Genomic DNA, 13,657 nt, shown 5'->3' on the forward strand with positions numbered 1-13,657 from the left:
AAGTTTCAAAACATATAATAGAGAACTGAAATGCATAGGTATGTCATAATATATATTTATGTGCCGTTTATGAGGCCCCTAGAACCATAAGAAATGCAAAAAATTCACTGTTAATACCTCTCGAATTGCCCCTCCCTCTTGAAAGTCAAATTGCCTCCCTGTGGGGCAGGTGCCCACCTTGGGAACCACTGGTCTACATATTTTAGAGGCTAAATAAAAATAAATTAATGAATGAGGTAGAAACAAATACAATTGGGCACATAGAAATGCATCCTGGATTGGGAAGGTTGGGGAACCAGGCAGTAAAACAAAAGCCGACTCATTAGTGACTTAGTTACCAAGCAGCACAAGACTAGAAATCTTGTTTTTATGCCCAAATTGCTCCCCTGCTATACCATCTGACTAGCATTTGTTTTTGAAAATCAGAGAAAAAGAAAGCCCAGAAGTGAAAAAAAAAAAAAAGTTTTTGAATTCATACTTGTTTATTTTCCATAGGTCATACCTGAGCTGTAATTGGATGCCATAACCATGCGCAGTGACGTTAAGTATACGCACTATAGACACACTGCACACAAGGTAGAATCAAACGAACTACTAGGAATGGAAATGGCTGAACATACAGCATTTTGGTCTCAAAATTTCAATGAAGAGATAAAAACACTGTACACAGAGGAAACCCACAAAGCTGTTGTTAGTACATTAAAAACAACAACACACGATTAAAAAAACATGTTTCCACTGCCATGAAAGTACCTTCTTTAGTGTGACTGCCTGAAGTTGCTTTAAAGTATGTACTTATCATGTCTCTCCAGGGTTTGGGGGGAACCTTTGAGAGTGGAAGCCCTGAAAACTCACCATTGTCTCCTAGTGGGATCAAATGCTTTGTCCATGAGGGAACCGGGATAAATTCTGAGGACGCCATTGGGTGTTGCTATGTAACGGCGGACAATGTAAGTGTTCAGGCTACTCATTTCCATTTGTGTCATCCATTCATCTGTGACGTGGCTGGTAGCCATTACTTCATTTCTGACAGAGAACTGGGAGACAAAGGAAGACATAGCGGGGATCCTTTAAGACGCACATGAAAGGAGAGGGGACTGCTGCCCAGCGCTCTCTGGCAGGGAAGCCAAGCCCAATTACTTCTTCAAAATCTTGCCCCAGCAGATGGGCACAGCCAAACTTGGGGGAAACAAAAGCTTACTGAAACGCAGTCAGTGGATGTGGGAATGGGATTTACTCCATTGTTCATCCCTGCGAGGCTTTCTGCATTTAAGAGGACAGATCCTACAGAAGTATCTCTCTCTCTCTCTCACACACACACACACACACACACACACACACACACGCGGCAGCTAAATCTCTGCTCCTTAAACGTCATTATAGTGATCTCAACAGAGAGTGGGGGCACTTTGCTTCTCTCTCCTGGGAAAAACAGGCCTGGGAAAGGGTCACTGGTCTCTAACTCACACCCCCACCTAGAACACCCCTCGTGCATCTGAGGCCTGAAAGAGCTTGCTCCTCTGGCTCCAGGGCTTCTTCATCCACCAGAAGGGGCATCACCGACCAACCTCCCCTGGCCACATGCTGTCTTTCTGGCTCTGCAGCCGAGAGGCACAGATCCAAGGGCTGGGCTTCCCACTTCCAAGGTTCACAGTCAGCAGGTCCTCCAGGCCTGGGGACAGGGCACCCCGGGGTGGGGCCCCACGCCAGCACTCACTTTGAGCCCCGGGTTGGCAATGAGGCGGGTGTTGTCACTGAGGTAGGCTGTGTAGTGCTCCACCATGCGCTTTGTCTCGGGCTGGCTGAGGTGCTCGTAGGGGGAGGAAAAGCTGCCAGCAGACAGCATGACGGTTGGACTCTCTGAAAGACAGCAGACAAAGCAGGCCTGAGAACGCCGGGCCTTCCCCTCAGGCCCCCACAGAAGCACCCCTAAGGCCCTGCCAGCCTGTCTGCCGTGGGGGCTTAGAGTCTCCCAGAGGGAAGCGGAGAACTCGACGTGGAGCTACAATCGTGAGCGAACCAGAAGAGATACACGTACAAATACATGCAAGCGCCTGATATGGCCAATGTTCAAAATGCCTGAGAGCTATGCATGGTCGACTTATTAGGATCGAGGAGGCAGCATAGGACATGGAGTCAGACTGGGTTGAACCTGGGCTCCAGCGTTTCCCGGCTGCGTGATGTTGGGCAAAACTTGTACTGCAAAGTGGGGGAGGGGGGGAAATAATTGCACCAACCTTACAGAGTTATGGTGAGAATTACATCAGTTAACATACTATGTAAAGCAAATGAGTTAAATGTCAAGCATGCAGATCGGTGCTTGGCACACGGCAAGTGCTCTAAGTGTTAACTATTATTGTTCACCCTAGTATTAGTATCTAGGAAGAAAAATGGAATATTGGAGTCAATGCAAAAATAAAATAAAATAAAAAGATTCTCACAGATGGGTACAGTTACCTAGACATATGTAATTGTGGATCCTATCTAAGAGGAAAAGCCCTGTTCTCTATTAAGACAGAAATGCTCAGGGAACTACATGATAAATTACAAACACTACATGTTCGTCTTTGAAGTTTTTCATTCTTATTATATTTTTAAAAGCTTTAGAATCCTGTGTCCTATCTCATTTAAATCTATGGGTCACTTTCTATGCCTTTTGTTAGTTCTCACTCACAGTGTCCTGTTTCCTTGTGGCCTAGTTATTTCTGACTGTGCTGGACGTTGTACTTAAACACAAATTAGTAAGAATAGTTGAGGCCTAACAGGATGGGAATTCCTTCCTCCAGAGAGGACTGCTGTGTGATTCTGCCAGGTGCCCCTCCCCTCGCCCCCCGAGGAGGGGGCAGGTGTTAAGGTCGAAACACGTCCCAATAAGGAGACCGGATACTAGCCTAAGTGATGCATGGTGGGATTTTGATATTCATCTAGTCCACGACTAGTTAATGCCTAAGATTCCTTAGACCACGCAGATGACAGGAATCCCAAGTCAAGGGTTGATTTAGTTTCAATTCATCCTTACTCTCAAGATGAAGTCTGATAAGACCTCTGCTAAAAGCATGTATGTGGAAGGGGGTGGTTTATTTATTAGTCTCCACCTTCTGGAGACCTGGGATTTGATTTCTGCCTCTCCCCCCAGCCATAAGAAGCTACTTAAAGCACAGTTTAATTTCACAGTTGTTTCTTCTGGATTGGTGAATATGTTCACTGCAAAAGTGGCTTTAAGCTGTTCACTTTCTTCTCTGAGTTCTTAGATTTTCCTATATGTTGACTCAGGACCTATCTATCATGTTGGTTCTTTGATGCTTTTCAAGAAGAATTTTTTAAAAGGGGTTTCCATCCAGGAGTTTTGTTGTCCTCAGAAGGATGGGTCAGGATTATGCAGTTCACCATTACGAGAGAGGTTGCTTCTAGGAATGCTGTCTCATCTCATTCTCATGCTATCAGCAGGGGGTAGCCTGGGAGATTATCATTCTATTCATATCGGAGAGGCTTAAGAAAGGGAGGCTGCCTAGCAGTGTGCTGTGTTCATGGGCCTTCGTGCAGGAATGTGCCAGAGAATGAGGACTGTCTCTGAACTCAGAGAGCTTAGGACCCAGTGGGAGAGACAAGGAATTTTATTTTATTATTATTTTTAAAAATATATTTTATTGATTTTTCACAGAGAGGAAGAGAGAGGGATAGAGAGTTAGAAACATCGATGAGAGAGAAACATCGATCAGCTGCCTCTTGCACACCCCCTACTGGGGATGTGCCCGCAACCAAGGTACATGCCCTTAACCGGAATCGAACCTGGGACCTTTCAGTCCGCAGGCCAACGCTCTATCCACTGAGCCAAACCGGTTTCGGCAAGAGACAAGGAATTTTAAAAAAGGAGAAAGAAAACAAGAATATAAGAATCATGCAATAATATAAGAAATGTTAAAAGGCAACACAGTATTCAGAGACAAAAGAGTAGGGCCAGAGGTAAGAGGAGAGGCACCTTGAGGAGTGGGCCTTTCTTGTAGTGACAGAGACTTGCATTTTAGAAAAGCTTGCTGCAAGAGGGATTGAGGGAGGGAGAGAACCAAGCACGAGAGAGGACACAAGGCTTTCTGTCTAGAAGGTACCCATATGCTTGTATACATACATGCATATTTAACCACAATGGATTATATACACTGAAAAGTTCTTTACTTCTTTGTGTAGCAGGAAAGACAATGCCCCTCCATCAGCTCTCCTGAGGGAGCTCTGATACGTATTTGACACATTGCCTCAAAATCTCCACCATCTTTGGAATTAGATGGAAACCACTTATGTGCCATTCCTTTTTCATGATAATTATTTTGCTTCACTTTCATTACCAACTGGTACTAAACGGCTCTCGATGACCCCTCCACATTGTCCTGGGGCGAGAGGGGGTTCTACTGCCTGGGAGAAGTTGGGTGGTGAGAGTGTCTAGTGAAAATCAGCCACGGGCCTGAAGTCTGTCTGTGATGTAGGATCAGTCCATTCACCTCATGCAAAGTATGTGAGTTGATAAAGTACATTTTCTGACCCTCTCTATTAGGCAGCACTAGGCAACTGAAATACAATGCAAATCCCCAAATCTAATTCAAAATTTTCCAGTAGTCTCATTAAGTAAAAGCAAACAGGTTAAATTAATTGTATCAGTATGGTTTATGGAATCCAATCTATCCAAAAAATTATCACTTTAACGTGTAATCAACATAAAAAGTTAAGTAATTTACACTTACAGTGAATCCCAACTTGGACTAGTCACGTGTCAAGTGCTCAGTAGCCACACGAGGCTAGTGGCTACCATACCGGACGTGCAGCTCTGAGGGTTACTCCAAAGGATGTAAACAGTCTAGGCTCGAGCTGTTGTCTCGTCTAGAAAAACTGCTGCACTTCACCATCTCAAAGCTCATAACAGTGACCTCATAGTCACCAGCAGTCATGCTTACCTTGTCCCCACAGCACTTAGGAGAATCACGCACATCTTAGCTCTTCAGTAAGCATTTCTTAAAAACGTGAATTAAAGGGCATCCATACTCTCGTGCATAAAAACCAAAGACAAAACCTAAACCCAACCAATGAACACAAGTAGACTCCGACCTTTTCCGATGGACATCTCTGGCCCTTTCCCAGCGTCTATGCTGTTGGACCGTGTCCTGGGAGAGACTGCTCCCCTGATCTCCTATCCAGGCAGAAACTCCACAGGACAAAGTTTAAACAAGGAACCCAAACACAAGCGCTCTCCCGTGTAACCCACAGCCTCCCTGGTGGCTTCTATCCTTGATCCTCTTCCCACCTGTGCGCCCTCTACTCAGTGTGCTGAATGTCTAGTGATTCTTAGTCATGAATTTTAAACCCTAAGAATTTCAACAGTGGAAAAGAGCAGTTTACAGTACTGTGAGCACACTGTGTTGTATCGACAGTACACACCACAAATGCCCAGCATGGGCCTGGCACATGGCAGCGTGCAATACAGGAGGTGGCACCGTGGCCCGGGAGGGACATGAGTCACACCACAGCCTTGCTGCTTTCTGTGCTACCTTGAGAACATCCGTGTTTCCAATAAACCCGATGCCCTCGTCTATAATAGGTCAGCTCAGATGATGAATGTCGAATACCTGGCTCATACAAATACAAATTCCCTTTGGCTTTCTTTGCCTATTTCCTAAGCTCTCTGGAAGACAGGGGCCTGTGGCAGACACAGCTATGCGATATAGATATATAGGGATTTATTTTACTATTTCTCCACCTCCTGCCCTCTATCCCCCCAAATCCCCATATCTGATTTTAGTAGACCATCTCTGCGACTCTCTTGGGTGGGCTGTCTCTGGGCCACTAAAACCCCTATGCTGGCACTGGCAGAAAGCTGACAGTGACTATGGAATAGGAAAGTGCAGTACCTTTCTTGAGTGTGGGCAAACGCTACAGTATAATTTATACTCCAAAGCCCCCCTCCAGGATCAGGGTTGGGCTGAGGCTGGGAGCTTACCTAAAATTAAACTCTTGATTGCTTTTTCCTTCTTCCCTATCCTGTTTCCCTCACCTGGTCACTGGTGAGAACCCACCCGTAATAAATCATCCACACACACATCATCTCAGTGTCTGCTGGAGAACTTCATCCAAGGCCAGGCCTCGAAATGTTTTCACATTTGTATCCCGAAACTGGCACTGCAGGCCTGCACATTTTTTTAAAATTCAAACTGATTATGTATGGTGAACTGTTATGAGTAAGACCACAGAGGAAGCTGAGCAGTGCAAATACCTAGAGTGGCCAGCTGTTTGAAGTGGAGGCAAGCACTGGGCTGGCCCAGGAGGTCCAGCCGGTGGTACAGCAGCTTGCTGCTGGGCACGGTGTTGAGGTTCTTCAGTTGTCTGACAGGTATTTCTGGTTGTATCACCACAATACAGAGAATAAAGGAAGTGTCTTGTACCTGAAAAAAAAAATCGATAAAGAATTTCTAATACAGAAAATGAAGGTCCCTGGGAATTCTGCTCTCTCTGTCTTCTATCCCACATGGAAAAGTATTTGATGAGGGAATGAGAGACATGAAGATGGGGTGATAGACACTATCTCTGGCAAAAGATTACATTTTATGTTTCCTATTTTCCTTTCTGATAGAGGGAAATGAATGCATGGGAACGGAAATCATGGAGCTAACGAAGGGATTAGAAACTCGAACTCGAGTCCCTCTGACACAGCAACCCCAGCCCTCCTTTGCTTATTTAAGCAGGAATATGGCATGAGAACATGACCATTATGGGGTTTGAGATGCATTAAAAAATACATAGTTGCTTTTGCAATGAGTGTTTTTATTTATTTTTATTTTTAAAATATATTTTTATTGATTTCAGAGAGGAAGGGAGAAGGAGAGAGAAATAGAAACATCAGTGATGAGAGAGGATCATCAATCGTCTGCCTCCTGGACGCCCCACACTGGGGATCGAGCCCACAACCTGGGCATGTGTCCTGACCGGGGACCGAACTGTGAACTCCTGGTTCATAGGTCGATGTTCAACCACTGAGCCAGGTTGGCAGGGCACGAGTGTTTTTAGAGCTGCCTATTTTAAAAGCAAATTATGACTCCGCATATACAGCCCATACCGAATCTGGTTTATTCATTGTATTCTCCACTTTCTCTTTTCTAGGTTGGAGATGACCAGGATCTCCCGCTGATGACAAGTACATATCCTGTGAGTCCCTCACAAAGCTGCCTGACCTGCCACTTCAGCCCAGGGGAAGCAATGTGCTGTAGCTTAGCCTAAACTATTAAGCGCACATGTCAGAGCACTTTCAAATGCACTTTGCTCCTAGAAATGAATGCTCGCCTAAAATTTGGTGGGAAAATTATCCACCAAAGTATCAAAGGCAAGTCGAGGAGGTATTTAGTCCTAGCTCCTTAACTTAAAAACAGCAGAGAGCCAAACCACGTAAGTCTATTGCATCAGGAAATGGACAGAATCTATTTAAAAGGTAGCTTGTAAATAAGTAAAAAGAGTGATAACCAGCAAAGTCAGAAATAACGCAGCTCAAAGGATTTACTTAATGACCCCGGAGAAAATGCTAACGAGGCAGGTTCGCGTTAAGTGTAACTTAGGGTTTATGAGGATGGTGGCAGAATCTTTTTAAACACAGGAGAAATTTGCATCTTCCTGGCACTGCTTTCAAGTACCCCGGCCAAGGATGTTCAATTAGATTCGCAAACTGAATCCTTTTCCTCCACCCGCAAAATTAGAGAATGAGAGGGTGTTCCGAAGGGGCATTCACTCCTTCTCCTTTCCCTGCTCACTGAGTCATCCTTCGAGTTTGATTCCTGGGTTGCATGTTCCAAGGAACCAAAAGATAAAAACTTTGCTGAAGGGCCAGAATATCATTTTATAATTGTGTCTATTCTGGAAGAGAAAAATAAGAAGTTACCCAAGTCTTGGACCTATTGGGGTTATCACTTCACAAGGTATATATACATGTCGAATCACCATGCTGTTACACCTAAAATATAATGTTGTATATCAACTATAATCAAACAATTAAAAAATAATTAAAGACAAAGTTACCCCAGGATACTTTATAACTATTTATGTTTATAAACAGTTCTTAACTAGAAAGGAAAACAGACTTCAACACAGGTCCTTCTATTGTGTTCTCATCTGAAAAAAGCAGCTTTTGCATCCGGGACTATGATGCACCCAGAGAGGCTCCCCAGGACCGGGAGTGGTTTTCTCACTGACTGCCGATGGGATTCAGGTTTTGAAGGGAAGCAAGGCTCTGTAGTACCAGGAATGCTGTAATACCTTCTGATAGTCCATACTTCCTTCCATCCCTCACAGCGTGCAGCCTCCTCAAATGCTCGAAGATGGACTTGGGTTCCGCGGTGACAGAGTCGTAATCTCTTTCCACTCCTAACATCATCCTTCATGTTCCATTTAAATTAATTCCGTGAAATAATCCATCCATACCTGTCTGCTACATGTATGGATGCTTAGTAATTTAACCAACTAGTCTCAGCACGAGCTAAGTCTATTTGGAGTATACTTGGGAGAGGAATTCATTTTATTCCTGAGGACACGATGAGCACCTTCTCCCTAAAGTAACTCAAATGTAACTCAAAAACATATTTACTCTTCCTGCTGGGTAACCAGGCCAGCCTTTTCAACTCCAATCTCATTATTTATTATTACCTCTTTCATTTTTCTCTTAATATTGATGTTCTTGACAATTTCAGAACTCTGAGAACTATCTGAAGTGATTTCATGATTATACCTATTTGGCGGAGCAGAGTGGCCAGAATTTACCAGTATCACTGAAAAAGTAACAACACCCATCTTACGAGGATAATACTTTTTCCAAAAATGTTAACGTTGGGTTTATTTACTCTACGGAGAAGGTCTTACAGAATGCCTATGTTTCCTTCTTTCTCTTTCAAATGCCAACACATATAAAGGCAGATATTTTCCCAGGATATAACTGAGTTGCTTTCAATCAGGTTGCACTGCAGGTAACCAATCTCCAATTTCAAATATAAAAGTATTTTTCAATGAAGTATTCTGGTGTCTGGCTCACCCTTTCTGATGTGAAAATTAAACAATTCATCTTTATTTAAAAACTCTGTTAATATGAAAAATAAGGGCAGATGGTCCAATCATTCTCAAAAAAAAAAAATTCCTGAAGATGAGCTGACTCAGAATTTCAGAAAGACTTTGACCTTTGTCAAATCTGTACTATCCTATATAATAAAAGCTTAATATGCTAAGTGTCTAGTCGTCTGTTCAACCAATCAAAGTGTAATATGCTAATGGTATGCTAAGGCTACTCAACCCCTCGCTATAATGTGCACTGACCACCAGGGGGCAGACGCTTGACTGGTAGGTTAGCTTGCTGCTGGGGTCCAGTGATCGGGACTGAGCGAGATGCCCTGGAGCCCTCCTGTGGTCCCTTCCCAGCTGGCCAACCTCCCAAGTCCCTCCCTGGCCGTGATCGTGCACGGGTGGGGTCCCTCGACGTGGCCTATGCCCTTTCACAACCCGGGACCCCTTGGGGGATGTTGGAGAGCCAGTTTCGGCCTATCCCATAGGCCAGGCCGAGGGACCCCACTGGTGCATGGATTCGTGCACCAGGCCTCTAGTCAAACAATAAAATACCAGTAGGATTAGGCTTCTAATGTACGTTTCTCAAAAAGTCTCATTTAGTATTTTGTTGCCTTTTGTTTCCAATGTAGAAATCACTGCTGCCATTATGATGCTTTAAGAACCAAATGCAAAGGTCTAAACCACGTTGGCTACTTCTAATCCTTGTGATTCCTAAGCCAGATACAGACCCGTATGAAGCTGTTTAATTGCCTGCATCCACTACCAGGCTAGACACTCTATGAAGGCTGAGAGAGTATCATTCTTTTTCATTCTTCTTAGCTTATAATAAATGTTCATAAGAAGTTCTTAAAGGAATGAATAAATAGCCATTTGGAATAAAAAGGTTAAATACCAGATATGGCCATCCAAAGAAATCCAGGATGACTGCATTTGAGGTTTAGTGATTGAAATTTGATGAAAAAAGTACAAGTCCACTCTTATTTTGGTCAATTACAATATCAAGGGCCCCATAACAGCATGTTATGGGAGTTAAGGACAGGAACATAAATCATATGGACAGTGTGTTTTAGATTCAATTTCTTTGTGGCTAGTAAAAAAAAGCTGAAATGGGTACCACACGTTAAGGCTAATGTGTCAATGCACTTGTGATGAATGTGAATTATCCAAATTCTAATATGAAAGTTCCTTTCCCTTGGAATATGTTAGCAGAGGGCATTTATGCTTTCATATCTCTTTTTTAAATTCCTAACTTCCACGATTTAAACTTAAAATGATAAAAATTCACTGGATATAACGTAAATATGTATACATAGGGGACTGTTAAAAAAATTGTGTCCATCTATATAACACTACATAGCCATTAAACGTTCATGCACACTAACATAGAAATGTACACTGATATATATGCCTGTGTGTGCATAAAAATTTTCTGGAAATTGACCAAAGTGATTATTTATGGGGAATGGGAGGTCAAAGCCAGGAGGGAGGGAGGGAGGGGCACAGTTTACTGTCTACTGCATATTCTTTTATATGGTTCGATTCATTTATCATGAATAATAACTGGTTTCATAAATAAAAAAGGAAAAATAATTATAAAACATCTGGAGTATCTCTTCTTTTTCCAACCACTTTAAAACTGATTGGTAACATTATCCAACCCAAGGTCACTAGAATTCCTATACCCATGGCTGCTCAGGCAACGGCGCGTCCTCTCACTCACCATCTTCCAGGCGTAGCTAACGTTGTACGCCTCCTTCCCGGTCTCTCTCAGCTTGTTTATGTGCCAGGACAGGGAGGAGTTCACAGGCACTGTGATAATCTGGCTGCCCAGAGGGAGGCTGCGTTGGCAAACAGAATGAAATATTTCAGGCCAAAGATAAAATTAAGCACTTAATTAAAGGCTGGGAAGAAGCTGTGAGTCAATGGCCACCTCCTGAGTTTGAAAAGCAATGAAGCTCATCACTTTTGAAAGAGAGAATGTGAGATTTTCAATTTTGTAAAAGTATGCTGTCAGCTCTGCACTAAAAACATTCCTGACTCTCTACCCCTGCACCCACCCCCCAATTCTAATTCTTTCCAGAAATGATGTTGTCTCAGATCACTCAGTTATTACTTTACAACCAATGAGCACAAAGACCCTTTTCTCTATAGGTTACCATCTGCCAAAATAATGTATCATGGTTGGAAAAAATCCAACCTGTTCTTTATTTTAAAAGAAAATGTTGTGTATGATGGTGCTGTCAACTTGGAATGGACACTATGTTGCCAAGCTATTTTCTGGCATGTGGGAGAGCTGGGCCTCAACTTAACCTTTCATTTTGCCAGCATTTTTCAACTTGGTACAATGGGAGTATTCTTTTGAAATGAGATAACATATATCTGATTTTATAATTAAAGGCAAATGTAAACACAGAATTTGATTTACAAGACATTTCTCCTAAATAACAGTTCTAAGAGACCTTACCTATTATTCAAAGTAAACATATTTTTTGGCTATTATTCTTAGGAAAAAAATTACTGAGTATACTTTTGATAACACTAAAATAATTTATATACTTGTTTTATATCCTGTAATAAACACTCATATTTGACTTCAAAGGATCCTATTCTCAGAGAAAATCAATACTACAGCCCTCACCTTTTCCTTACCTTAGAATATTTTGCCGAACCAAGTCAAATTTGGGGATATTTTCATAATGAATGATGTCGGTATGAAGAGGGGGTTCTGATAGCAAATATGGCCTGGTAAGAGATGGGTGCATAAGTGTATACCCTGAAATAAGAAAAGAAAAACACAGGCTATGGAAAACATGTTGTAGGAAGTAGTGAATCTAATAAAGTGCCTATCGTAGGTTTGAAATATGGAATACTCTGGGACGGCTGCCCAACACTCAATTTCTCAGTATGTAACTCACCAGTCCAATAAAAACTGAACTTGTTTTATGTGTTCTTGTATAAAACTCCTGAAGTGTAGAAAGATGTCCTTAAATTATCGGACATCTGTTTAATCAAGACTATTTTGGAGGTACTGGTCATTTGGTTTTCATTTTATGAAATGTCCTGATCTATCATATAAACCTTCATGCCAGTAAACCCAAAGATAACAATATAGACCAAAAAAGTTCAAAGGATCACATTCTGTGTGTCATTCAATTCTCAAGTCTAATTTCCTGACCTTACAAATAACTGTTACCTATCCCTCCATACATCATAGGAACATGTGCATCCTGTTTGGATTCATTCTGCCACCTTTATGGTGTTCTACTATAAGTAGTAGTCCTATTTACACTGTGTTTGTAGAAATGCTATCATTTCCTACTTGGTTAGGATCAGAATACCTACAGATTTTTTTTTTTTTCAGGTTGCTAAAGAAATCACTCTTTCCCCTGATTAACTTTAGCAGATTACCTTTGTCATCTATGAGAAAAGTATAGGAAGCCAAAGAGTCTTGGTAATACGTCACATCTTCAAGGATATAAGCCAGGTTCACGTCCACACCTACAATTCCCAGGAGTAGGTTTCCAAAATAACAGGGTTTACTCACTGTCATTATCAAACCTATGGGTTAAAAGAAAAAAAAAATCCAAAGAATAGCAGAAAAGGACAAAGACGGGAGCTGTGCTCGGGTGAATCATAAAGGCTCCTAGCAGCTGTCCAAAGGCTGCTGGGAAGGAAAGGTTCCTGTGTGATCCAGGAACCAGCCACTGCCCTTCCAGACAGTGTAAGTGAGGGAGAGCACAAGGGAAATCGAGTCTGTTGGGGGTTCAGATATCTCAGTTACACTGAGGCAATGTGCACATTTCCCACTATTTTTCACCTTGAAGGACATGACATTCCAGACCAGTGCAATCATCAGCAGCACTCAATACATCATTCTACTTCCTGGAGTAAGGAAAATTCAGCTGAACTTGAAAGACCACTTAGACAGGGGATCCAAAAATATGGGTTCTGCCCAATTGTGCCCCTTGTGTATCATGCATATCTCATTGGACATAACTTCCCTGCAGCTTGATTTTCACATCTGTTTGAAGGACACAGTAGTAAGTGCTGTACTCATTTCTAGGGGTTGTTGGATGAAAAGATACTATGGATAAAGAAAAGCCTGTAAGGTACTACGTTTCACTAAGCTTCCTATCCAAAAACAGACTAATGGAGAGAAAAAACTTAGGAAGGCACAGACTCTTGTTATCTGACCACTTAGAACTCTGACTAGCTAAAGGAGACAATAGGTTTCCAAAGGAACATATTTCTTGTCCCTTGGGCCAGGAATGTGCAAACTTTTCTGTAAAGAACCAGACAGTAAATATTTTAGGCATTGTGGGCTATGTAGTCTCTGTTACACACACCTTCTTTTATTTTAAAATCGAGCTTTAAAAATATAGAAACCATTTTTTTTTTGGCTCACAGGCTATACAAAAACAATGGGATGCTTACAGAAAGAGAAAAGCGAAGGGGAGAGAGAGTGAACAGTGGGCCAATGACTGGCCCTGGGCAGTAGGGAAGCTGTTCTTTCCTAGTAGCTTTACTACTGTGTTGGGTTAGTTGTGCCACCTCTCTGAGTGAGACTTCATGTGTCAGA

At 42.4% G+C, this 13,657-nt stretch overlaps 1 protein-coding gene across 2 annotated transcripts in view; it reads right to left on the minus strand.

Moving 5' to 3' along the window:
- CACHD1 (cache domain containing 1) overlaps window positions 1-13,657 on the minus strand; it is a 238,354-nt gene that overhangs the window by 28,197 nt on the left and 196,500 nt on the right. For both annotated transcript variants that reach the window (XM_079777692.1, XM_079777691.1), the window contains 6 exons: window positions 12,487-12,636; window positions 11,728-11,851; window positions 10,799-10,916; window positions 6,257-6,425; window positions 1,718-1,860; window positions 856-1,037 (listed from right to left, as the gene is read on the minus strand). In XM_079777692.1, the coding sequence (XP_079633818.1) occupies window positions 856-1,037; window positions 1,718-1,860; window positions 6,257-6,425; window positions 10,799-10,916; window positions 11,728-11,851; window positions 12,487-12,636 (886 nt within the window). The remainder of the gene's footprint in view (window positions 1-855; window positions 1,038-1,717; window positions 1,861-6,256; window positions 6,426-10,798; window positions 10,917-11,727; window positions 11,852-12,486; window positions 12,637-13,657) is intronic.

Source organism: Cnephaeus nilssonii (genome assembly GCF_951640355.1).
Source record: "Cnephaeus nilssonii genome assembly, chromosome: 7".
Taxonomy (NCBI): domain Eukaryota; kingdom Metazoa; phylum Chordata; class Mammalia; order Chiroptera; family Vespertilionidae; genus Cnephaeus; species Cnephaeus nilssonii.